The sequence below is a fragment of the Neofelis nebulosa genome, chromosome 15 (genome assembly GCF_028018385.1).
Source record: "Neofelis nebulosa isolate mNeoNeb1 chromosome 15, mNeoNeb1.pri, whole genome shotgun sequence".
Classification (NCBI taxonomy): domain Eukaryota; kingdom Metazoa; phylum Chordata; class Mammalia; order Carnivora; family Felidae; genus Neofelis; species Neofelis nebulosa.
In genome coordinates, this window is record NC_080796.1 from 46681650 (window position 1) to 46709352 (window position 27703).

The 27703-nt window shown below is 52.7% G+C and overlaps 1 protein-coding gene across 1 annotated transcript; it reads right to left on the bottom strand.

Annotated features, from left to right (window-relative positions):
• Positions 1-3394: 3394 nt before the first annotated feature.
• Positions 3395-26255, bottom strand: CSRP1 (cysteine and glycine rich protein 1). The gene is made up of 6 exons (XM_058700100.1): positions 26117-26255; positions 14893-15005; positions 9665-9833; positions 8378-8507; positions 5007-5100; positions 3395-4673 (listed from the first exon to the last, which is right to left on the bottom strand). The coding sequence occupies exons 2-6, from the start codon at positions 15002-15004 to the stop codon at positions 4597-4599; spliced, it is 582 nt and encodes a 193-aa protein (XP_058556083.1). The 5' UTR covers position 15005; positions 26117-26255; the 3' UTR covers positions 3395-4596.
• Between the last annotated feature and the right edge of the window lie 1448 nt (positions 26256-27703).

Consider the following 27703-nt stretch of genomic DNA (forward strand, 5'->3'; position numbering starts at 1 on the left):
CCTTTCCTTCTCTCGGAGCTCTCCCGCGCCACCCCATCCTACGCTGTCCAGACGGTGCTTCGGCGCCAGCCATCTCTGCTTACAGGCCTCTGCCTTTACTCCGGTTTCACTCCCAGGAGGTGCGTCCAGCCTCCTCCCCACCTCGGGCCTGCTCTGGAAGACCGACTGTCCCCCAGTTTGACAGCTAGTGTAGAAGAGGCTAGCTAGGCAGATGGCTTTGTTCTGGGGTGCCAGCACCCACCCCTAGCAGCCAGCAGAGGGCAACCTATCTCCAGATTTGGGCCCTAAAAGTTCCCATCCTGGCCATTCCTATAGGCCCTTTCCAGAGCCTACCATGATCCCACTGTTTGTAGAACCATTCCATCCATTCATCCTCCCTCCATGCACTAACCCTTCCCTGAGAACTTCCTTTGGCTATATCCTGTTTTGGACCTAGAGAAGTTATCGAGATGAAGGAGACCTTGCCCTCGCCTGGGGAGCTCACAACCCCAGGCGGCATTCTCCTCCAGCCCTTTTACATGCATGTTGCACTGTTCTGCACCATTGACTGGTCTTATACATGTTTAGGTACTATTCCCAGGGTCAAGGAGATGGGTGTGTCAAGGCCACTGTTGGATCCGGTCATCTGGACATTACGCATCCAAGGTCTGTTGTTAAAGCCTCTGCTTCTTGGTGTTTTGTAAATTCGCAGTGTGGGCAGGGAAGCCCAGCCCCAAAACATCAGACGGGCATCCTTCAGATGAGACGCTGCAACTCCTCAGACGAGCTCACTTACAAAAAGGTAAGCCCTGTGGGGGCCTGCCATAGTCTAAATGTCTGTGTCCCCCGCAAAATTCCTATGTTGAAATGCTAACCTCCAAGGTGATGGTATTCAGAGGTGGAGCCTCCGAGGTGGTTAGGTCATGAGGGCCGAGCCTTCCTGGGTGGGATTAGTGCCCTTATGAAAGAAGCCTGGGCGCTCCCTCCTCCTTTCCGCCATGTGGAAGACACAGCAAAAAGATGGCCAAGAACCAGGAAGTAGGCTTTCACAGACACTGAATCTGCCAGCGCCTTGATCTTGGATCTCCCAGCCTCCAGAACCGTGAGAAAGAAATTTCTGTTTTTCAGAAGCCACCCAATTTATGGTATTTTCTGAACTGATTAAAACAGAAATTGGCACCGAGAAGTGGGGTGCTTCTGTAACAAATACCTAAAAGTGAAGAAGTGGCTTTGAAACTGGGTAATGGATAAAGGCCAGAAGAGTTTAGAAATGTCAGCTAGGAAAACACCTACAGTGCTATGAGCGGACCTTGAAAGGAGATTCTCATGAGGGCTCAGAAAGAAATAAGGACAGCCGGACAAAGCCTCAGTCATGCCGGAGAATAGTGACTAAGTAATTTTGAACAGAATGTTGGTAAAAATATAAATGATAAAGGCCATTCTGATAACAGAAATGAGGAACGTGTTTTTGGAAACTGTACAAAAGGGGATCCTCATTATAATGTGGCAAAGAACTTGACTCAATGTGTTCAGATACTAATGTCTCGTGGAAGGTAGAACTTGTGAACAATGAAATTGGTTATTTGGCCGAGGCGATCTCTAAGCAAAGCATTGAAGGTGCAGCTTGGCTCCTTCTGACTGCTTATAGTAAAATTTAGGAAGAGAAAAACGACTTAAGGATGGAACTGTTAAGCAAAAAGGAAGCATAATTTAAGATTTGGAAAATTCTCAGCCTACCCATATTGCAAAAAAGTGAAAACATTAAGGGTGTGGCCAGGTGACTTTATGATAAGGAGATTAGTCTAGGTCAGCCATCTCAACAGAAGCTAAGTGCCACTCTTCAAGACAATGGAAGAATGACCCAGAAGGTCATTCAGTGATCATTAAGGCTATCATTTCCAACTGAGGCCCTGAGTGCAAGGGCTTGGGGGTCATGGCTTCTTCCAGCTAGGTTTTAAACAATGGGGCCACCCGGAGCCATCACAGGGATAGGGTCCTGGCAAAGAGTCTGGCTGTAGGCATCACCCTGCTGGGCTGTGGGGGTGATGTTGCCACCCCAGTGGGTCCAGAAGAAAGGATTATTCTCAAGCTTTAAAGTCTAATGGAATTTGCCTCATCAGGTTTGGGACTTATTTGGGACCCATCATTCCTTTCTTCTCTCCTGTTTCTCCCTTTCAGAATGAAAAGGTCTATCTGGGGCGCCTGACTGGCTCAGTCAGTAAGAGTGTGTGACTCTTGATCTCAGGGTTGTAAGTTCAAGCCCCATATTGCGTGCAGAGATTACTTTAAAAAATAAAGCCTTTAAAAATTTAAAAAAAAAAAAAAAAAAAAGGGACATGTCTATCCTGAGCGTGTCCCACCATTATATTTTGGAAGCACATAACCTGTGTTTTTCACCGGTTCACAGCTGGGGAGGGGATTCGCCTACGGATGAATCATACCTGGAGTCTCCCCCATATCTTATGTAGATAACACTGAGTGAGGCTTTGGACTTAGCCTTAGAGTTGATTCTGGAACAAGGTGAGACTTTGGGGACTGTTGGGATGGAAAGCATGTGTTTTGTATGTGAAAAGGATGTGAATTGGGGGACCCAGGGGCAGAATGCTATAGACTGAATGTCTGTGTTACCCCCCCCACCCCACCTCAAATTTTTATGTTGAAACCTAATCCTCAATGTGATGGTATTAGGAGGTGGGGCTTCTGAGAGGTGGTTAGGCCATAAGGGTGGAGACCTCATGAATGGAATTGGTGTCTTTATAAAAGAGGCTCCAGGGAGCTCCCTTGTCCTTTCTGCCAGGTGAAGACACGGCAGAAAGTTGGCTATGAACCAGGAAGCAGGCCCTTACCAGACAGCAAATCTTCCAGTGCCTTGATCTTGGACTTCCCAGCCTCCAGAACTATGAGAAATACAGTTGTGTGTTTATAAGCCACCCAGTCTATGCTATTTTTTTATAGCAGCCAGAATAGACTAAGATAGGGCCCTGACCATGCAGCACACTGAGCTAGGCCCCACCACTCTGTCCTTCCTGGGCAGAAGTAAACTTTCTGGATTTGACAGGAAGGTTCCTCTGGCTAAGTTTCCCTCCCGCTCAGGGGTTTTCCAAGCTGGAAGAAGTTCTGAGCACAGTTTTGGGTCCTGCTGAGCCCCTCAAATTCCAAAGCCCACAGAGTTTTCACACCCAGATATGGGAGTGGCGGCCAGACGGGGCAAGGCAGCAGGATTTGGTTGGTCGGGTCATTCCAGGCAGTGTCATTTGTTAGAACTGATACTAGAAAGTGAGCAGCCCGTGGAAAAACAGGAACAAACGCTACTTATTGCCACCTAACCTCCTAGGAATTTGATCGTTCTGTCAAAGTTCCCTCCCAGCCCTGTGGGTAGTGGTCCTCTCACAGACGAAGGATCTGGACGCCAGAATTCTGTTCTAAGAGCTTTATTGACCAGATGAGAAGTCAGCTTGAATACAGCTCATGCCTGCAGCCCTTCCAGGTGACAGCACCATATAGTGTTGTCCTTTCAGTCACTGGGAGCAGCGAGACCCAGCCCCTCCCCTTCCTCCTGCTGCTCCTGAGTGGGAGGGCCTGGAAGGGATGGGAGTGATGTGGCCGGGGAAGGGTCCCTGGAGAAGGGTGGGATGGAAGGGGCGAGGCCCCGAGTGGGCAGGTGGGGTCCTGAGGACTGGGCACACAGGGAAGGGGTGTCCAGATCAAGACCGAGGCTGTGTGTGCCTCCCTCCACATCCGAGGGTCAAGCAGGAGTGGTAAGAACAGAGCACTGGCCTGGTCTGTGCTGTGACGAGAGGAGCTGCCACCATAGCCTCGGGACTCAGGGGTAGGGGCAGAGCTATTTACCCTCAGGTTGGGGCCACTGATAAATGAAAGTATGTGTTGGGGGTGTTTCATTAGGGCTTCTGTCAAACAAGGAACTAGACTCCTGGGGAGGTCAGACCACATCTTGACTTTGGGGCTCTCAGACCTAAGTTGTTCTCTCATCCGGAAGGGGAGGACACCAGGTCCCCAGAGCCTCAGAGGCAAGAGGCCCAGAGAAGCAAGTGGCTCCTACAGTCCATGGCCCTTTCTCTGTGCCTTTCTGCATCCACCTAATAACTCCCAGAGCTGGGACATCCCAGGCCTATTCTAAGGGACACCAAGAAGCCCACCCTCTTACCCATAGAGGAAAATCTCCAGGATCCAATAAACCACAAGCTTCCTCTGCCCCATCATGGTCCTGCTTCCCTCCCCACCGGGCCTACTGCTCCTCTGGGATCTGAGATGTGGGCTCAGGGATCTTGGCAGGTTGATGACAGACACTCAGCCTAACAGGCCAAGAACAGAGGACTGTGGGGCGGGGTGTAGGAGGAGGGGTCGGGTCCCACCTACACTGAAACACTGAGGTCTCCTTCTGGTGACGGTCAGATCCCAGGCAGAGGGAGCCCTTTAGAGGGGTGGGACCTCAGGTAGACTCCAAACCAAAGGGGGCCAGACACCCAAGTTCAGGTCATTAGTGATGTGTGGCAGGGCTAAGAGAGGGAGGAAGAATCCTGGAGGTCGCCGAGGCTGCTGGGAAGGATAGGCGATGAAAAGCACGGGAGTGGGCAGCGTGCGTGGGTGGCGGCAGCCTCACTCAGAGTGGACCAAAGCCCCAGCTCCTTGCCCAAAGCCGAAGCCCTTGGGTCCGAAGTTTTTAGCGTAGCATCCTGTGGAGAGTACGTGAGTGTAAGGCCTGGCTCCTCCTCCTTCAGGCCACACCTCCCAACCCTCCCACTGGAGCACTGTCTGCTATAAGGGCAACGGACTAGGAGTTAGGAGGCCGGGTTCTGGTCCCATCCTGCCCCGATTGGCCATATGACTCTGGCCAAGTCGCTTTTGCCCTCTGGCTTGTCTCCTCCTATGTAAAGTGAAGGGTCATATTAGAAGCTCTGCAATCGACCCTGAGGCCAGGAATTGGTTTACATTTAGCAAGGGCATAACTACTTAGCCCCCGACCCCCTCAGACCTCTGGACCTCGCATTAGAAGTGCAACCACCCACCTTTGCAGTAAATCTCGCCATCCTTGTCAGCCAGGGTGGTGGACTCGAGGCCTTTGCCGCACTTGGCACACCGGAAGCAGGACTTATGCCAGGACTGGGTAGGGAAGGAAAGAGTTAACGCTGCCACAAGGGGCTAGAGTGTCCCTTACCCCTCCACCCCCAGCCCCATCCCCCTTGACATGAGGACGGGGGGAGGGGGGGGGGCGGGGGCGGAAGGGCTCAAGACCCTTTGGAAGTCTGCTCAGCTGGTACCACTGGGAGGATGTGGCCTAGGGGGCCAGGCAGAGGAGGAAGCAGGCCAGGGACCACGAACTACCTCATGCCATCTTCAAGGAAGTGTTGCAACGGCACCAGCTGCACCACAAAGGGTAGGTGAGGGGGTGGGACCACCACCAAGGTAGCAGCTGTTTCTCCACAGGCAGGGCCAGACAAGCCTTCTCCGGACCTGCCTGTGGGTTAGCAGTGTGGGCATGGGCTCCTGACTTGTCCTGGCATTGCCACTTACTGCTGCACAGTCTCTGTCATCTCCTGTTCTGGGACACCCCCCTGCCTACCTTGCAGGATGGATGGGAGATCTGCGTATATTCACATATGGTGCCTGGCCACAGCGCAGGCTATTGGAAGTCCTATCCATCGGAACCAGCCCAGCCTCTGAAGTTCTAGAACTGGGTGCCTTGTGCACCCACAAGCCATCCTCTCGCGGAGGGTGGGCTGGTGGTATCTCCCTTGCTAGGTAGCTCTGGGGACTAGACGGCTTTAGCAGGGTACCGTGACTGCCACAGGCCTGGCCCAGAGGAGGCCCTGAACCAATCATATCTAGTATTACTCTCGAAGAAGGGGGTCTATGAAGTACGCTGATCTGAGCAGAGAAAGGCCTGAAAAGTGCAGTCTCTCCAGGGGCCGCAGAAAGCCCTCTGTGGTTCTAAGAGGAGCCTGGAGGCCACACAGGGCTAACAAACAGCCTGCCGGGGGAGAAGCCGGCTCAGGTTTGTACACAGTGACGGGAGCCAGCACAGACAGGAAGACTTCTCAGCACCCTGTTCCCATTAGCCACAGCTGAGCAGGCTAAGCCACTGCTGTGTGGACAGCTCTGCAAAACCAGGAAAGCTGGGGGCAGGCAGCACGCAGGCAGGACAAAACAAAGCCTTTTAAGGTCAAAGAGCCTCCCTCAGCACAGCCTGGGCTAGAGAATGAGAAAGGAAAATGGATCCCCTCAGATTTCCTGGCTGCCAGACCTTCCATGCTCCAGGGACAGCAGGGTCCAGAGAGCTGAGATGCGGGGGAGGGGGAGGGGGGCCAGATCTTGGTCTCCTTCCCAGCACCCTGTGTACCTCAGCGGTCACCCAGCCTTTGCCTCCTCCTCTGCAAAGCAGGGGCTGCTACCCCAACTCTCCAGGCTGGAGCAGGGCTGAATTGCATATGGACCACCACCCGCCCCTCATTGCCTAGCCCTCCCTCCAAGTAAGCTTGACCCTTTTTTGCTCATTCATTCAGCACTCCAAAGCACTCCTGTTCCTCAATAGTTCTTTCCTGGCCAAGGCCAAAGAGAGGTAGGTGGGAGTTTCTCCCAACCTTTTCTGCTTGAACCCCAAATCCTCTTATCCTATCCCTTAGAAGTTACAGCCTTAACTGAGACCCTGTCTAGGTAATGCACATACGGATTCTTTGCTAGTTTTCATAATTTTCTAATCTCCTAGTGAGACACTGTGAGCAGGAAAGATGCCAACTTAACAATATGATTAATATCTCCTGTTTTCATATCATTTAATCAGTAGCGAAGATCTTCATTTTGGCCTCACAACAATCCCCAAAAGTAAACAATAACAGTAACAATAGTAATAACCCTAACAGCAATAGCCGCTGTGTACTGAGCACATCCCAGGCACTGCACTGGGTCCTGAATGTGCATTGTCTCATTTAATGTGTAAAACAACTCTATTTGTCAGGGATCATCACTGGCTTCACCTTACAGATGCGGAGCTGAGGCTCAGAAGAGAGAAATGATTTGCCCAAAGTTGCACACCTAGTAAGCAGCTAAACTAGGTTTCAAACCAGGTTGTCTAGGGTCCAAGGTCTTCATCATCATCGTGCTAGGATTCATGATCCCTTCCCATTGTACAGCTGTGGAAGTGGGTTCAAAGAGGTTAGACGGCCCAAAGCAGAGTGGACAGTAGTAAGAGCATGGGCTTTGGAGTTAGATGGACCCAGGCTTGACTCCTAGCCTAGCCACTGCCTTGCTAGGAGGTCTGAGCAAATTACTTAATGCTTCGGACACTCAGCTTCTTCATTTGTAAAATGGGATAATGATACCTATCTCCGACCAGGACTGTCAGGGTTAAAATGACAGCCTGCTAAGGTCTAGATGGAGCCCAAGTGTTAGTTCCCCATCTGTTGGTCCCGGGCACCTTCCTCATGGCTTGAAAGCCAAGACCCAAAGCCAGAAGACTTGCAGACAGGCTCTTGCCTTGGCCACATCACCCCTCCATCTGGGCTTCCTGTGGAGATCCCGAAGTCCTCTCTGGCCATATATTGAAGATGCCTCTTCTGTGATTCTCTGACCGCTACTCTGTGACTGCCAATTCTCCCGCCTCTTTTCCACTGCAGCCTCTCTGCGAGATGGGATTGTCTCACTTAGGATGCGGGCTCACTACAGTGATTCTTACCATGGCCTGGACTGGGGGTCCACAGAGGAAGGGCATACGTAGTGGTCAGAAATAGTTTGCAAAAGCTTCCCAGGAGGCTCTGATCAGCCCTGAACCTTGAAAGTTTCTCCCCTGGGAGTACACGGATGGGCTTCCTGGAGTCTACAACTTATGACATGGAAGGTATATAGATTTTTGAGTGGTTCTTAATACTTTGGGGATCACAAATCATTTTGAAAATCTGATGAAAGCTATGGATCTTCTTCCCAGAGACAGACATGTTCCTACAAAATTTTGCATATAATTTTAGGGGGCTTGTAGCTCCTTTGAAACCCATCCCTGCACCCTTAGGGGGCTGTGGTCCCCAACTCTAGAGGCGCAAATTGATCTTTACAACTCCCTATAAATTGCCCCTAAGCATTTAATAATCAATTCCATCCATGGTGGGCCTGTTTTCCTCAGGAGTAAGAATGCTGGCCAAGCCACCCCTCCCAGGAGCCCACAGGTGCCTTCCTCAGTCCTTGCACATGGAGAGGCACAGAGACAAGCCACCCATAGGGACAAAGGGTTCCTCGTTCCCTAGAAGGGAGGGAGTTCAAGCCCAGTGCTCAGGCTCCCTAAAGCAAAGCCAGGGTCAGCGTTCTAGGACAAAGTTCTAGGACTCACATTTCAAGAAGGTGTCTCACCAGCCCATCTCCCCGCACCCCATCTCCCCAGAAGCCACCTTACCTTCCCGGCACCGATCACCTTCTCGGCAGCATAGACTGCCTGGGTGCATCGGGGGCAGCGCTCAGAGCCACCAATCTTCTGGGCAAACTTGGATGCATTAGGGTTGGTGGTGGGCCTGTGGCCAGGGGCCCTGTGTGGGAAAGGACATGCGGTGAGATGACTTTCACTGAGGAACATGAGTGCGGCTGGCCCTGTGTGGGCATGACTCTGCCTTCCTCTCGCGCCAGGTAGCGGGCAGCTCTCCCGGCCAGGGCCTCCAAGGTCATCTCCCATTTTACAGATGGACAAACCAAAGCTCAGCACCATGCTATTTTCACAGAAGCATTGTACTCCCCTCAGTTACTGAGTTAAAACACTGGCATCATTTAGCACCTCGTTTGCTAAGAATTGCCCTCCTCCGGTCCCCATGCCTGCAGCCTGCCTATCATCAGAGTCTTTCCAGGAGAAATCTGCTGACAAATCACTCCCTCTGGGGCAATGACCTTGGCTAAAATGTGCTAACTCATCTGTCATTTCTGTCCATTCCCCCCAAGGTCAAGATGCTGGCCAGGCTGACTGCCAACAGCCACTGTTTCCGCAGGCCAGAGGTCGGCGGGTGCCAGTGAAACCTTGTAGTCTTTCCAGGGAAGGGAGATAACTTCCCCTGACAGTGGGCGAGAGACGGCGGAGGGAATGAGACTGGCCTGGCAATGGGGCTGCTTCTGAACCCAGGTCTGGCTCAGACACTGGCTGTGCGACCCCCAGCCAAGCCACTGAGCCTGGGCTGGGGTTTCTCTTCAGAGAAAAGGGGAAATTAGGCAAAGTAATTCTTGGGGCCTCTCTAAGCTCCAACCCTGATAAAAATACAGGGCGGGGCCTGTCCTGTTTTCTTCCCCCGCTGGACCCTCAGCTCCTCTCATTGGCTCATTGGGGTGTTCTAGTCCTACCTTGGAAATCAGGGGGTCTCTGGGGCACCTGGGGGGCTCAGTCGGTTAAGCGTCCGACTTTGGTTCAGGTCATGATCTCACGGTTTGTGAGTTTCAGCCCCACGTCAGGCTCTGTGCTGACAGCTCAGAGCCTGGAGCCTGCTTCGGATCCTGTGTCTCCCTCTCTCTGCCCCTCCCCCGCTCATGCTCTGTCTCTCTCTGTCAAAAATAAACAAACATTAAAAAAATTAAAAAAAAAAAAAAAAGGAAATCAGGGGCTCTCTGAGCCTTCCGCTGCTTAACCAAAAGTGGTTGACGATGTGTAGGACCCGGGGGCGGGAGGACAGAAGCCAAGGAAAAGTGGTGAGACTCTTGTACTCACTCCTCGTGCTTGATGCCCAGAGACTCCCCCTTGTCGGTGCTCAGCGTGCCTGCGCCCTGCCCGTAGCCATAGCCTTTTGGCCCATACTTCTTGCCATAGCACGACTTGCAGTAGATCTCTTCACCATGCACAGCCACAGTGGTGCTGTCCAGATTCTTCTTGCAGACCACTGAGGAGGGAAGTGACTATGGTGAGCCGGGTCTGGGGTGAGCTGCTTGCTCACTGCAAGCCCCCTGCCATTGAAGCTCTCTGGGCCCTCTGATAACTAATATCCTGATCTTTCAGGAGCAGCCTGGAAATGGAGGTCAGATGGCCAATCAGCTGGGAGGACAGAGGGAGGAGATCTGCGCGGCCTAATTCTAGAAATTTTGGCCCAGCCACCTCTCACAGGAGCCCACGTGTGCCCCGCTGCGTCCTCTCCACCTTCATACCCGCCAGGCGGCAGTGCACCCCAGGTTGCGAGGCAACAGCCTAGGCTGACCCCAAGCCGCAGGAAAGGTGTTGAGGGCCTTCACTCTGCTCTTGACAAAGAGACCACGGGTCCCAACAGGAGAGAAGAAAACAGAAAGGAAGGAAGAAGGAGGGCAGGGTTTTCCTGCTCCCAGCAATGGGACCCTGAAAAAAAAAAAAACAATCTGCATGCTTGGGGGTGCGGGGAGCACAGGCGAAGTGATGCACCCAGAAGAGCAGGTTTCTATTTATTAAGTACCCAGCATGGTGGGCTTTAGAGTGAGATGTGGGTCATGCTAATCACAACAGCAAGATCTGGAGTTTCTGATCTCAGAAAACAGTTTGCCACAGCAGAACTGAGGTCAGACTCGGGGAAGAATTCCTAACCCCGGGGGTATGGGAGATTGGAAAGGGATGAGCTTCAGAAAGCCTGTGAGTCTCATATATCTTCCTGTGTATCTCAGAAGAGGCCTGTGCCCATGAAGTGGAGCCTGGGGTCCTGTGCAGTCAGACTGCCCAGAATCAAATCTCAACTCTCTCTCTTTGCAGCTGTGTGACCTGTATGTGATGGGCAAGTTATTTTGCCTTGCTAGCCTCCGGGTCTCCATTTGGGTTTTTTTGTTTATTTGTTTCTTTTTTTTTAAGTAATCACTACACCCAACGTGGGGCTCGAACTCACAACCCTGAGATCAAGAGCGGTACGCTCTCCTGACTGAGCCAGCCAGGTGGCCCTCGGTGTTTCCATTTGTAAACGCAGACAATAATATCTACCCCAAAAGGTGGCTGGGAGAACTAAATAAGATCTTGCATGTAGCGTGCTTAGCACAATACCCCATACGCAGGAGGTACATGATAAATGTTGGGTGGTCTTACTAGTATTATGTATAAAGTTAGTACTGCGGGGACACAAGGGAGGAGGGAGGACAGGCCCAGGCCTCAAAAGATCATGTGCTCCCAACTTCCACCTACTTCTCTCAAGAGACTCGTCCTCACTTTATTTGCTTAGGTCTTATCCTACAATGCTAATTTGGTTCGATGAGGTTCCTTAAGTATGGCGGTCCAGTGTGCCCAGCTGGACCATATCCTCAAACATGTCCTGAAGAGGGAGACCTCTAGCAACCACTGGAGAAGCTACGCCTCTCACCTCCCTGTGAGAAGGCTCTCAGCTCAGCAATTTGCAACTTGCCATCCTCTGGCTTTTAAAGGGTCGGGCCCTCTGCCAGCTCCTCTCTCACCCTGCCCTCCAGGTTGGAGAATTCAGACTAAATAAGGACCCTCCGGTCTTGCCCTTGACATTCCCACCTCATTCCAGTGTTCTGGGCAGCCCATATATGGAACTTCCCACCACCTCCCCTGGGGCTTGGCTCCCAGGAAGGAGGGAGAGAGAACGGCACGCTCCAACATTCCCTTCTAGGGCAGGAAGTCAGGAGTCGGCCTGGAATTGCTTCCCGTAAGACCCAAGTTGAACTGGGAATTCCACAACCAGAGGGAAGGCAGAAAGCAGAGACGAGGTCAGTTGGGGGAGCAGAGGTCTATTTTGACTCATCTCGCCAGCAGGAGTCACAGGAGCTCAGCCCAGAAGAGACAGCGGGGCCTACAAAGTCGTTAGCCTCCAGGTGGCTCCCTGCAGGGCCAACTGAGCCCTGACTTCCAGAACCCCAGAACCGGAGTCGAGACCACCCTGTGGGTTTCTGCTCTGCTTTGTTCTCCCCAAGACCTTCTGCCCTTCCACCTCCATGCGGGCAATATAGTCTGGTCACCTGGAGGCTCCACCAAAGACTCAAAGGGAATTTTGAATGAAGGCCTAACTAAATTTCTACCAAGTGTTAAGATAAAAAAAGACTTAGTTGTGGTGAGTGATGCACCTGTCGGGAAAATGTCCTTCCAGATGCCACAGGCTCGGTGAGGCCTTTTTGGCAATGCTGTTTTGAAATATGGGCAAGAGGCAAGCCACAGGTGAGAGGTCGGAGCCCCCTCACCCCACCCCAAAACAGAGAGGGATTCTCTCTGGAAGGAAAACCAAGGCCCACAAAGAAGTTTAAGCTCACAGAATTGGCCAGAAGCAGGGCTGGGTCAGAACCAAGCCTGATTTCCATATCTGGCTATTTTCTGCCTGCCCGAGACCCCCTTCAGGTAGGCCAAGCATGTGGGACCAAGCGGGTGAAAACCGACCCAAAATTTCAGCTGCAGGCGAGGCGATGCTGGTGTCAGAGGGCGTGCAGGGTTCCTCTGAGCTTCCCCTATGCTCTGCGGTTCTGGGAAACAGCCCAGTTCTATCACTCACCACCATGGGGTTAGGTCAGACCAGGTCCACTGTTCCACAGGGCTGGCTGCTCGACCCTGCCCTGCCCAGGAGGGAGTTGGTTACAGCTCAGAGAAGGCCACACAGCCTCGGGCCGAACCCCAGCTGCAGCCGAGCTCTCCCGCCTGCTAACAGGAACTGGCCACCCCTGCTGAGACCACAGGTGTATACTAGACCCTCTCTGTCCCTGCTTTCAGGTCAGAGGCCAAGCCCAGGGTGGAAGCCATTCTCCCCGACTCTTATTACATCATCCTGTCTTCCTCCTGTCTGTCCCAGGCCCTCAGGAAAGGGAACGTAGGTGCCATGCTGAGTAGAAGCCACAGCCAAGGACCCAAATGGTCAGAGGCCCAGCCAGCAAAGGGACTGTGGCGCTTAATGCCCCCCAGGCCCATACTCTGCTAGCCTTAGGAAGGAAAGAGCCTTCAGAAGAAACTTAGAAAGGAAGGTGCTTTGATTCTCTGAGGGTTATTCTGAGTTCTTGAATTCAACCTGGACACTTCACACCCACTTCTCTGAAAGAGAGAAGTGACGCTCCTTCCAATCATAAACAAATGTGCAAAATGCTGTTCTGGCACCAGGAATAAGCAAGTTGTGGAGACACCTGATTGCCGGAACCTCTTTGGGCTCAGATACTAAGAACCGTGCAGGCCCTGAGACCCCAGGCAGACGTAAGATCCTTCCCTATGGCTGTTACTTTCACAACACCCCCTCCCAGCCCTGCTCCCTGGCCTGACTATCCACAACTGTTTCTAGTCCTCAACACCCCCTCACACCCTGCCCCAGGCCTGCTCCCATCGTCCTATGCCACCCCCTAAATTCCTGACTTCCCTCAACCACAACTAACAGCCACTCCTCCACAGGCAGGACTGAGGCCTCTCAGCTGGCCGCTTCTAGTGATTAAGCAACATTTGAGAGCAAAGACAGAAGCCCTATGGACCCCAGCAGCCCAGACCCTCTTTCCTAGCCAATGCTGAGCCCGCTTATTCCTTCTGAAAAAATAAACGGCTTGAAAATTCCTAAGTGCAGGGAACTGCTGATAACGAGATGCGGCTGTCTGCGGCCTCCTCTGCGGGCTAGAGGCCAACTAGGCCCCACCAGGGCTCGTTTACTCCCATTCATCAGACACAGCCCTCCGGCTGCCCCTGTGGCTGGCTGTGCAGGGTGTGGGCCCCTGCTGCCCTGTGCTGGGTGGCTTCCGGCTGAGTCTCCCAGCAGCAGGTAGAGATCTGGTGAACATCCGGTGACCAGGCGGCCCTTGGCCCATCTGGCTCCTACTCTGGACCACAAATCACCTGGGAACAGAGGGGCCACAGACACCCACCCCCAACTGTGCTCCATGCGATGTAGGATGGACGGGACCCCTTTTCCGGATCTCTCAGGTGGGGTGGGACTTCAGCGCCCTGTGAGGCCATCACACCACATTGCCTGCAGTCCCATAGGCACCGCGTGCATGTCCGGGGCAGTGCCTATCATGTATCGATTGCGGTAAGGACTTGGTTTTCCAAGCTTCTATCTTTTCATTCTCGCAACAACCCCGTGAGATAAGTATTATTAGCTCCCCTGTCACCATGAGGCAACTCAACCCAAAGAGAAACTGAGTAACTTGCCCATCACCACCCAGATAACCAAAACTGAATTCAGATTAGACCTCTGGCCGACTGGCTGAAGAAACCCAGGGCTTAACTAAGACATTCATTCCATTGCCTCCCACTCTTGTCTGCCCTCAAGGAAAACTCGTGTTGCTGAAAATACCTCTTCCTCTGACCCAGACCCTCTGTTCTGATCACAGTGAACCGAGTCATTTAGAATTGGGGGGGGGGGGGGGGGAGGGCGCCTCCCTGAGGCACTGCTTCCTGGGTGCTCTGAAAACACCGTCGGGGTCAGGATCCGGACTCATCCAGGCTTGTGATTCGAGCCACTCTTGCTCTGGGTTACTGGGAGAGGATACCAAAAGATCTGCCTGCCTGCCTGATCTGTCTTCCTCTTATCCCAGGCTGTTGGAGCAAAATGGGAGGTGAGGGAAGTGACCAGGCAGGCTCAGAAGGGGGCAGAAGGAGGGAGAACCCAGTTCTTCTCCCAGACTCGGGTGTCCCCATAAAACTGCAGCCTCTTAACAAGTGATAATTTGGGTAAAACTTTTATGTTTTCCTCTTCAATGATGGCATTGTGGCAGGGAGAGAAAGAGGAGAAAGCAGAGTGGAAAGTTTCCCTAACCAAGTCTGAAAGCTTGGCTCCCAGCCCCCCAGCGGCTGCCACCCCCGCCAGCTCTGGCCAGCCCGTCCCCTTAGAAAGCAGCTTCTGAGCGGAACAAAGAGGCCCTTAAGTGTTTCCCTCCCCAGCTGCGCTCCAGCCAAATGTCAAGCTGTTTACATCCCATGGGGCCAGTTCCCTGGGGTGTTGACAGGCCCAGCCTGTGGGGGCGGGCCCAGACCCAGTCCCCACGACAACGACAGCAGGGCCCGGGGCGCGTACTCACTGCACAGGAAGCAAGATTTATGGAAGCTACTGCCTTCACACTGAACCTCTTCCGCAAAGTAAACCGTCTTCTGGCACACCCCACATTTCTTGCCTCCGCCCCAGTTCGGCATTCTGAAACGGGACACAGAAACAGGAATTAAATTTACGGGGAGATGGAAACACAGATTGCCCATGACAGAAGAGCCACAGGCAGACCGAGGACAGAAAGAGGGGGAGTGGAGCACCTGTGGGGGCCCCCAGCCCTGGCACTTCCTCCTGGCTTCTTGCCCCAGAGCCATCAACAGATGTGCACTGAGCAACCATTGACTTTCAGCCTGTGCCAGGCACTAAACAGCATAAATAAGCAGCAGGGGCACCTGGCTGGCTCAGGGGGTTAAGTGCCCGACTCCCGATTTCGGCACAGGTCGTGATCTCATGGTTCATGGGATCAAGCCCCACATCTGGCTCTGAGCTGACAGAGCGGAGCCTGCTTGGGATTCTCTCTCTGCCTCTCTCTCTCAAAATAAGTAAATAAACATTAAAAAAAAATAATAAACAGTATAAACAAGCATAAGAATACCAGCTCTAGGAGGCTGTAGTTGCAATAAATTGAACCCTCTGCTACATGCATCAACAGGGATAAATCTCACAGAGATGCACCCGAGCCAAAGAAGTGGATAAACTGTAGTTCACAAAACACAAATCATTTGTGTAAGGTTCACAAGCAAACACAATTCATATTGTCGAGAGATGAACACATGGGTGGAGAAGTCATAAAGAAAAACAAGGGAATGATTATCACAAACTCTTATCTTAGATTTGGTGCCTTTAAGACAGGGAAAGGACCACAACCATCTTGGGGGTCTCCAGAGGGGCTGCTAAGGCGCCCCTTAACCTGGGTGGTTGCCATATGGGCACTTTATGATTATTCTTTGAACTATACATGAAGGCTCTATATGCTCCTTTATATGTATGATATAGGTCACCAAAAAACCCAGAGAATATTTTAAGTAGGAGGTAGCACACAGGGCATAGTTCTCAAGTTTTAGGCCCATTAGGATCAGGGGGGCAGGGGGCGGGGGGCTTCTGCGAAATCAGATTGACCAGTGCCACACCAGACCCCAAATGAAGCACAGGAATCTGGGTTTTTAATAAGCACCCCAGATGAGTCCAAAGCAGGCAGCTCAAGACCAGCTCTGAGATGCTCTAAGTATCGATTCTGACTTGAGGTCCTGATGCCAGATGGGGTGGGTCCAATTCTGAACCCACCACTCACTGGCTATGTGTAGTTGGTCTTTCTCCCCCCGCCACCACCCCCCCCCCATTTTTTTTTAAAGTAGGTTTCATGCCCAGCACGGAGCCCAGCTGGGGGGCCTGAACTCATGACCCTGAGATCAAGACCTGAGTTGAGATTAAGAGTTGGACGCTTAACCGACTGAGCCATCCAGGGGCCCTGTCTTTGGGTAGTTGGTCTTTCTAAACTTTGATTTCTGTGTGTAAAATGAGGAGAAAAACAAAAGCTATTTCATAGATTACTTCTGGGGATCAAATGAGGTAGGGCATGTCACAGGCATGACACAGGGGCTGGCCTAGAGTTGGCATTCACTAATTATTATTAACTCAGAAGCCCAAGACTGCAGGACAGGCCTGCTGCCAGTGGGTACCTGATGCCCCAGAAAGCAGCACAGAAGGTAAATGCCATAGAAGTTTGGAGAGCCTGGATCCCCTTCGGCTGATGGGATCAGCTTCTCTCCTTCCATTTCACTCCCTCACTCAACAGACATATGACCGAAGGATGCAGATGACCCTTTGGCTTTCCTTTAAAAATTTGTAAATGTTTATTTATTTTTGAGAGAGAGACAGAGTAAGAACGGAGGAAGGGCAGAGAGAGGGAGACAGAATCCAAAGCAGGCTCCAGGCTCTGTCTGAGCCGTCTGCACAAACCCCTACATGGGGCTTGAACTCATGGACTACAAGATCATGACCTGAGCTGAAGCCAGACGCTTAACCGACTGAGTCACCCAGGCACGCCGACCCCTTTCCCTTTCTTGACAGAAGTTCATGGAGGGTGGGTTCCCGTGCAAGACACGGGCGGCTGTGGGTAGAAGATGGGCGATGAGGTAGCCCAGGATAGGGTGCGTATAGGATGATGCAGGGTGCTAGGAAATGAAGGGGGGACGGGGCCAGAGGGGGCTGTTGACTCAGGACGCAAAGGCGCCTAAGGAGAAAACTCACCAGGAGCCTATCAGGAAATGCTGAAAACAGGGATGAGTTATCCAGAGCCCCGGGAGCAGGACTTGTGCCGACAGCAAGAATCAATGTCAAGGACAGAGGAAGACATGGTTTCCACTGCTGGAGAGCTTCCCACCTGACTGTGGACATAGGCCTCAGCTCAACAAGAAGGTCTAGGTCGTGCTCACAACGGAGTCCCACACCCTACACAGCACCTGGCATACAGGTGTTCAATAAGTAGCAGAGGAATGAACGAAGGATGCCCTAGGGCCAAGTTCTCTTGGGGCATTTCTGCAGAGCCTGGGACCCAGTAGAGGTACTCAGTAAAAGTGTGCAGGCTGATAAGCAGGGCTTAAGGTGGGCAAAGGGGTGTTGGTGGTGCTGGCTCATCACTGTCACTGGGGCTCAAATATCACAATGAGCACGGGGATTTTCAGCAAGGTTTTGTCCCAGCGGAGGAGACAGACACATTTTCATTCCCCCCTGCTTTGTCCTCTCACATCCTAAAAGCTGGGGTTTCCTCTGGTCCCAACCTGGCCCCCGTCTCTCCCCAATCTCCTATGGCCCCACCGCACTTGCTGTCCTTTCATGCCAAGGACGTCCATACATCTCTGGCCTCGACCTCTCCTCTGAGCCCAGTCTCGTCCATCTGACTGAGTTCAGGTGAGTATCTCTGCCTGGATGGTCCACAAGTACCCTAGTTTCAACGTGCATGACCTGAGCCCATTGCCTTTTCTCACACTTGTTCTTTTTCTCGACTTTTCCATTTTTTGCACGTGCTGCCACAACCATTCTCTCCATCACAGAGGAATTATCCCACACCTGAGAATATCGGTGGGTTCTTCCCCCTCCCTTAGCTGCACCCCACTCTATGCTCCCCTTTGCCCACTCACCCCCAAAACCTGTGCTGACCCTATAAGCTCTCTCCTCTCCAGCCCTCTTCCCAGCACCCTAACCCAGCCTACTCGCCTCTCCCTCACGCAGTCCATCCCCTTTGAAGAAGACACCATGCTATATTCACCTGTTTCTTGGCAACTATCCCAATTTTCAGCCATGGCACATGGCCTGGATCTAACCTAAGCAGCCAAGGCTATTGGCTTAAAGGTGGGCCAGCTATACATTTCAAGCCAATAAGATGGGAGAAGGCAGTTCTGGGGGCTCTGGAGGAAAAAGCATCCCGATCTTCGGAGAAAACTTCCTGGAAGCAAGTCCCTCTTCCCCCCAGTGAGGACAGGGAGCAAGGGGCTCTGAGGTGGTTGTCCCAAGGGGGACAAACAGTCTCAGAATAAAGCTGACAGCAGGGAAGACAGAGCTGAGAGATGAAAGAAAAAGAAACCGAGTCTGTAACGACATCATTAAGCCACCAAATTCAGCCAAACCTAAAGTTCAATCTATCTCTGAATTTTCCAGTTAAACAAACCAACAAATTCCCTCTGTTGTTTAAGTTACTTTACAAGTGAACGCAGCCCCAGGGAGACAGCAATTATGGCCTTGCTGCTTCTGGAATCTCTTTCCTATTCCATTCCCAAGCAGCTGCCAGATCATTTTTGTGGAGGCTCCCCCTGCTCAAAAGCCATCAGTGACTCCCCTCTGCCTGAGAATAATCACTCCCCTCACACTGAGGTTCTCCCCTGCATGGTCTCCACTTCCTTTTCCAGCTGTCTCCTGTTACCATACCTCCCAAATGATCAGGGTTGGCGAAACAATCACTGGGTTCTGCCCCCACAACGCCCAGCGCCGGACCTGGCCTGTGGGAAGTGTTCCGTCAATGCCTGTGCACAGAGTGGCCAACCACAGCCATCCCGTTCTCCTGCGAGGGCTGCTTCAAGCACCTGTAGTGACATGCGAGGGGAGCTCTGCTTGGGAAGCTTCTGGGGAAAAAACGTGCCTGTTCGTAGGACGCCACACAGGTTCTCTTCTGCTTCTGACTAAGGGACTAGATGTTACCCCCAGAGAACTCCTGCAGCCAGGGGACCCCAAATGACAGCCTGCCATTGACGGCATTCTTACTATGCACCAGGTTACATAAATCATCTCATTCTTCCCCACCTGGAGATAGGGAATACGTGCCTACCTTACAGATACGGAAAACAAGGCTCAGAGAAATTAGGCACTTTATAGCAGTGACTCATCTGGAAGAGACAGGACGGGGATTCTAATGCGGGTTTAGCTACTTCTGAGTCCTCTGCCTCCCCAGCTGTCACGCTGATGCCCCATCGTATTTCAGTGTGCCTGCTCACAGTAGGCATACAGTACCCCAACGCGTGGCTCTCTCCTCCCTTTCCAACCTCCTGAACCAGCAAGGGATACGCTCCATGCCCCTAGGAATACCCCCGAAGGAGGAAAGTTCCCCTAACCATGTGGTTGAGAGCCAGTTCCAAACAGTGTTTTGTTTCCAGATACAAAGCCCTTCTCCCTCTGGGGGAGACCCACAGCTCCATACAGGCCTCTCCTTGTTCTCCGGCAGGGCCCCAGGGAAACAGGAACATGGGCGGAGAATGGGTGAAACCCAAGGCCCTGCCAATGAGGAAAATCTGCCCGGGATGCCTGCGCCATTCCTTTGAGCCTGGCCATTTGGCTGGGGGCTCTCCTCTCAGGAGCCCAGTGAAGGGACAAGGGCTCTAGAACCTCGGGATGAAAAACAATGATGGTTCACTAACTGGAAGGGTCCCAGACCACCCCTGTGGATGGGCTCCCCATCCCCTCTGTCCACATGAGGACCCCTCCAGGGGACTTGCCGTGGGGAAGTCTCAGCTGGAGGGAGCCCTGGCCACCTCCCTCCCTACAAGAGGCAGGGAGCACTCTTCACTCCACCCCCGCCCTCCTGCTCGGCCCCTTCTTTCCAACAGCCAAATTCCAGCTATCTATCAGGAGGCCGAGTGGCCTTAAAAGGAAACCTGTTTCTCAGAGTTTCTAGGATGCTTAGGAGGACACCTAGCTGCTTCTCAATTGCCTTCCTAGTTCTGGCTGTCAAGAGGCACTATGGGAGACTCTGAGGAGGCAAGTTCACCAGGTCAGAGTTCAGGTGGGAGAGTTCAGTAGTTAGAAAAGTGGGTCTGCACTCCATCCCTTCGTAGCTGAAGGATCTTGAGCAACTTACTTTCCTCTCCGAGCTGCAACTTGCTAGTCTCTAACTTGAACCATACATGGGCTCCCTAAAATCGCTGCTCGGAGGAGTGATGAAAATATATGGAAGTGATGGCAGGGGGCCAGGCATACCATTAAGTCCTCGGTCCTCTGATCACCACTGACAGGACCGGCCCAGGCAAGCTTGACACCAGCTGTGGGGCCAGATGTCTGCCGTCCTTCCAAGCTAGTCCACATCTGGAGGGAGCAAGGCTTGAGCAAGAACATGCCAAATGGGGACCACGGATTCCTGGCTGATCTGTCAGCCCAGCAAAGGAGACAAGTGACTTGCCCTTCTTTGGGATCTAGTTCTCCCTGGCTGCCTGAGATGCAAGCAGAGACTTGTGTCTTTATATCAAGCTCTTTTGTATATTGTTCTGGGTGTTCAAGAATCATTGCTATCTTCTGTAATCCCATTATCCACCTGGCGAGTTTGCAGCGGGTGCCCTCCGAGAGTTACATTCCCACTGGCAATTGCAGTCTGTGTTCTGGTTTGCCCTTTTTCACTACGTTGATCATCTCAACAGAGAATAGGGCTTGAATTTTCTGCTGAATGGCTAGAAATATCTGGTCAGCTCTTTACCTGAAATGTCAGGATCCTTAGGGCCGGCTGGAAGCTAGAAGCCAAGGGTTGGCCTCTTCTGATAAGCAGCTAACTGTCCACACCTTTCTATCTAGTTGTCCCATTAAGAGCTGTATCCAGATCCTCAATCTTGAGAGGAGGGATTCAAGATGGCGACTTGCATAGCAAGAGAGAAAGAAGCAGATGTAAGGCATAGACGCTCATGTTCACACACGTCATGAAAGTTGGGATGAGGTGATGGGTTCAGTGTGGTCATGTGTGAACTCCAAGGAACCATCTCAGAGATGGATAATCCTCAGCCACCGGCCACAAGTGTCTGAAGGAAAGCCTCCTCTCGTCAAACCGTGATTTGACAAACCATCCCATGTCTTTATTCGTCCAGTGGAAAAATCCCATCTCTCCCATTCCAAAAATCTCTTTTTCCCTAGGGTCAAAGAGCGACTTTTGGCCACAGAGCTCAGGTCCCCACCCACTGGGTCTGGTAGAGACCTGTCAGGTGTTCGTCTAATTAGAAATGCACTGCTCGTATTACCTGAGCTTTGTGGTACTTGGCCAGGTACACGGGAGAGCTGTCACCCTTTCCAGTCCTGTAGCTCAGCCTCTTCTTCCATGCCCCGTCAGGAGAGCAGCCAAGGAGAAAGAGGGAAGGAGGCAGGGCCATGTTGATCAGGGTTCAGAACCCACGTCTTAAGAGCTGGCACCCGAAAGCCCAGGAAATAGACTTTCCCCGACAATAATGGTCACTGGGAGGGGGAGGAATGGCTGATTTAAAAAAAAAAAAAAAAAAAAAGCCGCAAACTTGGGCGCCTGGGTGGCTCAGTCGGTGAAGCGTCCGGCTCTAGATTTCAGCTCAGGTCAGGATCTCGCGGTCAGTGAGTTCAGGCCCCGCATTGGGCTCTGTGCGGAGCCTGCTTGGGATTCTCTCTCTCCCTCTCTCTCTCTGCCCCTACCCTACTTGCTCCCTCTCTCAAAATAAATAAATAAACTTAAAAAAAAAAAAAAATAACAATTTAAAGAACCCGCAAACTTGCCCCCAGCTTCACACCGCCCGCTACACGATGTCTTCACAGACCTGCACATGGCCCACCTCTCTGCACGTGGCAGGATCTTTGAGCTCTGGTGACTCCTGGCTCCGTGGAACCCTGGGACCTGACCGTCATTCCAGCTCAGCTCTCTCCCTGTGCTAGGAGTGTTCCCTTCCCATGGCCCTTGTGTCCATGGCCCTTGTGTGACTGAGCTGACAAGTACAGTGTTATGTCTCTTCCTGCTTGTCTCTTAATGCCTCTTAGAGTAGATCTCTTTCCCCTGCGGAGCTTAGAAACCTGAAGGTCAACAAAAGAAGGAGGGGGAGGTCTATGATTTTTTTTTTTTTTTTAATATTTCAAAACTACTACAAGAAATCTTATATTATAATAAGGTCTCACAGACTAGTCAACGGATCAAGTTTCTCTGGTTCTTTTCTGGAATTATGTCAATGCAGAGTGGTAACAACTGGTCGTCCCACGCTGAAAGGTCTGACTGATTTTTCTTGGATTGAATTTTAAAAAGCAAAGACAAATTAGCACTTGGACCTTATAAAAACAGGTTGTCTGCAGCTGACTTCGCAGGAGGCTCCATCCCCCCATACTCCCCTCCGGGCCCTGCATAAAGAGCACCAGGCACACTGGAGAGGAGGGAGGAGGGTCCTGTTGCCTGGTTGGGGCCGAGCCTGTGCTCCAGCTGCAAACCTTCTATTTCTTCCTCCTTTGTTACTGTTGAGGAGTCAGACGCTGCCTTTCTGGCCCTGGGGAAGCACTGGAAATACCAGCGTCTGGAAATGCTAGCTGCCTCAGTATTTACACACTTTACCATACATGGGAATTACTCAATGCCCACGTCAGACGAATTCCTGGGGAGCTGCGTAGTACAGCCACGTCATTTCCATAGAAATTCCTGACGACTGGAAACCACAGGCAAAGCCTCTGGTACCCAGCAACCCCCTCCCTGCTCTCCCTACCCACAGCTAGTTACTCTGTGTGTGTGTATGTGTGTGTGCCTTTTTCTCAAGCAGCCTCTTTTCCAGGCTTCCTTTCTTTCCTGGAAACCTGGCCTGGAAATTCAAACACACATCAGACCTGGTAAAAGCATACCCACTAGATCTGACACCTAACATCCAGGGGCGCCCTCTCCTCCCTGGCCGTGCAGCAGAAACCTAGAGGTCATGAGTTCTAACCCTGCCTCCATTCACGTTCATAATGGCAAAGCCATATCTTCCTTAAGTACTTTATAAGCCACAGCAAAGCACTTTGTATAAAGCGCGTGTGTTTCACAAATGGCAGATATCGATTGCCCTAGTAAACTGATCTAGAAATTGGGAATGTAACGGGAGCAAAGAGGAATAATAAAGTGACTGAGCATGGAAAGAGTTGGCCTATCTTTGAATGGTAACTCCACAACTGACCAGCTGTGGTACTGGGCAAGTTACTTATCACTCCTGAGCCTCAGTTTCTTCATCTCTAAAATGGGGAGCATCGGACTGTTCATAGATTGTTCAAGATAATACACAGGAAGGATTTAGGGCAGTCTCTGGTGCACGGTAAGTGCAGATATCTGCTTACTATTACCTTAAAGGAAGGTCAACGCTAATACTTCTTGTTCAATTTTATGACTCAATTTTAGATATTTAGCAAGATGCCCAAGTAATGGCAGATGGTTGACTTGGAGGAAAGGTCCTTTTGTTCTCCCTGGCAATTCTTTGTTTAGAAGTTCTTACTATACCTCAAAATGTAAAATGCAGGGGGCACTTGGGTGGCTCAGTGGGTTAAGGGTCTGACTCTCGATTTCAGCTCAGGTGATGATCTCACAGTTTGTGAGCTCGAGGCTCATGTTGGGCTCTGTGCTGACAGCGCAGAGCCTGCTTGAGATTCTCCCTCTTTCTGCCCCTCCCCTGCCTCTCTCAAAAATAAATAAATATGTAAAAATGTATAATGCAGGACTCTTCAGTCCTCAAGCAAACCTACTTTTCACAATAAGCTGGGCTTACAAAACTATTTAAAACCTTGGCAGCCTATCAACCCAGCCTTCCCAGGGGCGCTTGGGAGGCTCTGTCGGTTAAGCATCCGACTTCGGCTCAGGTCACAAATTCATGGTTTGTGAGTTCCAGCCCCGCGTCAGGCTCTGTGCTGACAGCTCAGAGCCTGGAGCCTACTTTGGATTCTGTGTCTCCCTCTCTCTCTGCCCTCTCCTGCTCATGCTCTCTCTCTCTCTCTTTCTCTCTCAAAAATAAACATTAAAAAAATTGTTGTTGTTGTTTTTTTTTTTTAAAGCCTTCTCAATTTGTTTTCACCACCAGGAGAGCCACAGGAAAATAAAAACTATCTTTTTTCCCCTCGCCTGGTCCTCAGTAATGCTCACAGGGAAAAACTGGCTGCTAACTGTCCAGTAGGGCAACTAATAGCCTGTATCTACCCCATTGGTTCACCAAATGTTTGCTGACCACCAACCGAGTATCCACACCACACTCCCAGGCTACCACTCTACTCCAGTGAGGACGCTAGGGTCCAGATGCAGATGTTTACAATTGAGAAAGGAAACCCCCGGGGCCAGGGCAGACCAGAGGCAAAACTTGTGGCACCCCCATTTCCCACACCTTATTAGCCGGTGGGCCTGCTCTTCAGCTTCTCTCCTGCATCCCGTCCCCCCAGACCCTTTGGCCTGGGCAGTGTCCCCCTCCCCCTTGTGTAGCCCACACCACACCCTCAGCGGGATAAACTTCCTGCCCGGTCTGACTGTCCCCACCCCGGATATCCTCCCCGAGGCAAAGGGTCATTCCCTGGGAAGCTGTGAGCAGTGCAAGGCTGCATTCAGCTGGGATGGGATAGAAGCTGCCTGAAAGCAGCTGAGGACTGAGGACAGTCTCTCTTTGAAGAGGAGACCCTGGGCTCCTGAGTCAGAGCCCGGCTGGAGAGTCAGGAGGCACCTGTTGAGCGAAAGCTAGGGGACCCTTGTCCCCGAACCCCAGGAGAAATCCCCAACCTGCCCTCTGAGATGACAGACACGGCCAGCACTTCCAGCCTCCTTAACTTCTGGGAAGGAAAGGGGAAGACAAGACAGAAGACAGTAATGGAGCCCCAACGTGTTCCAGGTCTGCGCAATACCTCCCAAAGTACCCTTCCCAAAAGAAACTAGGCATTGAGAAGTTAAGTCACTTGTCCAAGGTCACCAGTATATTGAGTGGCAGATCTATCTGTCAAGGCTGAGCCAGTCTGCCTTCCAAGCAATCTCTCACGGAGATTCCAGGCTGCCTCTTCATGACTCACTTTCTACCCAGAGCCCAGTGGGTCTCCTTAGTGTCACTGCCACTGGATCCCAATGCTGAGCCCTATCAGGGAGGGAAGGGCCTGCCCATTCATTCACCCTCCCCCCGCCCCCCACCAACAGGAGCAGGGGGGTGGATGGCTGGACCCCAGGCCTCTAGGGAGGGGCCAAGCCCAAGCTACTCCTTCCAGCCTAGACCCAGGTCTTGGTTAGCTTACAACAGCACAGGGATCAAGAACATGCAGGATATCTACCCCCACCCCACCCCACCCCGCCTGTGAGTGTGGACACAACACCTGCTTCAGAGGTTACTTGTGGGGTAACATCTTGCAACTTGCTTTAAATATGCCCAACACCAGCTCCTTTCTTGCTCCCCAGCCTTCAAGAACTGAGGCCACAAAACACTGACGGTGGGCATAATCGTCCCCACCTGGCACCAAGACTTGGGGTGGGGGCAGGCGAAATGTTGCCGTTTCCATCTGGTTCCTTAAGAAGAGTGAAAACTCGCACCTGCGCTCAGGGCACAGATGCCCCAGGCTGGGCCCTGAAGCCAGATGGTTCCTCCACCCCACCCCCGGCACGTTCTCCGCCCAGAGCGGGAGGGTGAGGGAAGGGGTGGCACGGATGCCCTCATCCCCCTGCCGTACAATGAGCGTCAGTGGCGCGCAGAATCGCTGATTGTTCTGCTGCCAGACCTGCGGGCGGTGGGGGAGCCCGGCCACCCCGGGTCAGGCGCACGCAGGAGCCATTTGTGCCAGGAAGCCCCGAGCCGGGAGGCACCCAGCGCCTCCTGGAAAGGGAAGCGCCGCTCCGGCTAAGTGTGGCCGCTTCTCCCACTCCGCGGCCCGCGACGCACCCCCCCCCCACCCCGGCCGCCCCACTTTGCTTTCCAGAAAAGTGGGGCCGCGCGGGCCGGGAGGTCGGGCCGGCGCCGCGCGGGTGCAGCGCGGGGCCGGGAGCGCGCGGAGGGACCAGGCCGGGCCGCGCGGCCGCGGGGCGCACTCACCTGGCAGCTGGCTGCGCGGCGCGCGGGTGGGAACGTTCTCGGAAGTGGCGGCTGGGTGCGCCCGGCCCGCGCCGCGTTTTGTTCCGCTCGGGGGAAGGCGTGTCCCGGGCCACGCCAACCAGTGGGCTTTGCACACTGCACCACAGCAGGGCTGATGTCATGGCGCGAAGCCCCGCGGAGCTGCCCTCCCGCCGCCCCCACCCCGCCCGAGCCCCAGACCCGGGGCGGCCAGACGCCGCAGGCGGGAGACGCCAGTTCTGCCTCTGCGGACCCACTGTGCGCCTCTCCGCTGCTGCTGCTGCTGCTGCTGCTGCTGCTACTACTACTGAGAGCACGTGCCCGGACCTGTCGGAGGGGTTTTCCTGTCGGCCAGATGAGAGGTTGCAGATGTGAGCCGAGAGATCAGACTCCCGGTAAACTTGTGCCCCGAGTAAATGGAGGAGAGGCAGGGGGAGTCTTATATTCGCATGTTCCCGTGGCAAGGGGTAAGGGACACATTGGGGCGCCAGAGTAAGACAGGCCTGAGCTCTGATCTTGCCCCTTCCACTTACTAGCTGAGCCCCTGGTCTAGACACCTACCCCTTCTGGGTCTCAGGCTCTGCATCTGTTAAAGGAGTATAATCCACAGGGATGTTGTGGGGGTTAAAATGAGATCCTATAGGACCCGTAAGCCCTCAGCAGTGGCCACCATATGACAGATATTCAACTGTTAACTCCTTCGTCCAAGGGCCCTTGTCCCTTCAGCTTTCTCCCACCTTCCCGGCTCCCCAAAGGAGAACACCCCACCCCACCCCCAAAAGCAGCAGTTCTGAAAAGTGGGTGCCTCCTCTGGGACTTTTCTCTGGGTCTCCAGGCTTCAGGATGACAGGTACAGGCTCAGGCCACTCAGAGCCGCCCCTGGAGCAGTTATTACTGGGTATGGCACCTTCACCCAGTTCCCAGCCCTCCCTGAGTGCCTGCTACAGGCATTGCACAGGGCAGAGAGGCTCACTCCCTGCAGAGCTGCCTCTTCCACCAGAGGAGAGCCTTCACCTCTTTCTTGGACTCAGGGATAGCCCAGAAACCCAATGCCCTGAACAGAGAAGGAAGTCCCCAGGGGCCCTAGGCCCTCAAGCCGGTTCCATCCCCCACAGCCCTGCCCTCCCCGGGGGGCACAGAGCACTCCCTCTGTTTGGGAACCTGTGGACCTGGGTTGGGAGGAACAGGAAGAATCTAAGAGGCTGATGTTCCCAGGAAGGGAAGAGTGACAAAGAAGTGAGAGCCTCCGGGAGACAAGATCTTCTAGTTTGCAGTTTCTTGTAGCTTGTTCACTATATTTCTAAGTCAGAGGGAGACCAAGGGCTGGTGCTCTCTCCCATTCTCCAGGGCTCGGTGACATTATTTGCACTGAGTGCAGACCGAATGAACTACACTCAGGTCTTGGGTATACATTTCACTGTGATTGTGTATGTTCTGTGGGTGTGACCCTGTGTAACTTTCTACAACTCTCTTGGGCTCTAGAGTGTTCTCTGAGAAGGAAGTACTACAGCCTCCTTCTGCCCATAGCAGTTAATGGGAGGGGCAGGTCCTGGAGGCAGCTGGTCACCC

Excerpts from the sequence above, each read along its gene's own strand:
- CSRP1 (XM_058700100.1), bottom strand. The coding sequence starts at position 15,004 with ATGCCGAACTGGGGCGGAGGCAAGAAATGTGGGGTGTGCCAGAAGACG. Across the intron at positions 9,834-14,892 it reads TAAATCTTGCTTCCTGTGCA|TGGTCTGCAAGAAGAATCTG; the intron begins GTGAGTACGCGC and ends TTCCCTCCTCAG. Across the intron at positions 5,101-8,377 it reads AGGTGATCGGTGCCGGGAAG|TCCTGGCATAAGTCCTGCTT; the intron begins GTAAGGTGGCTT and ends TTCCCTACCCAG.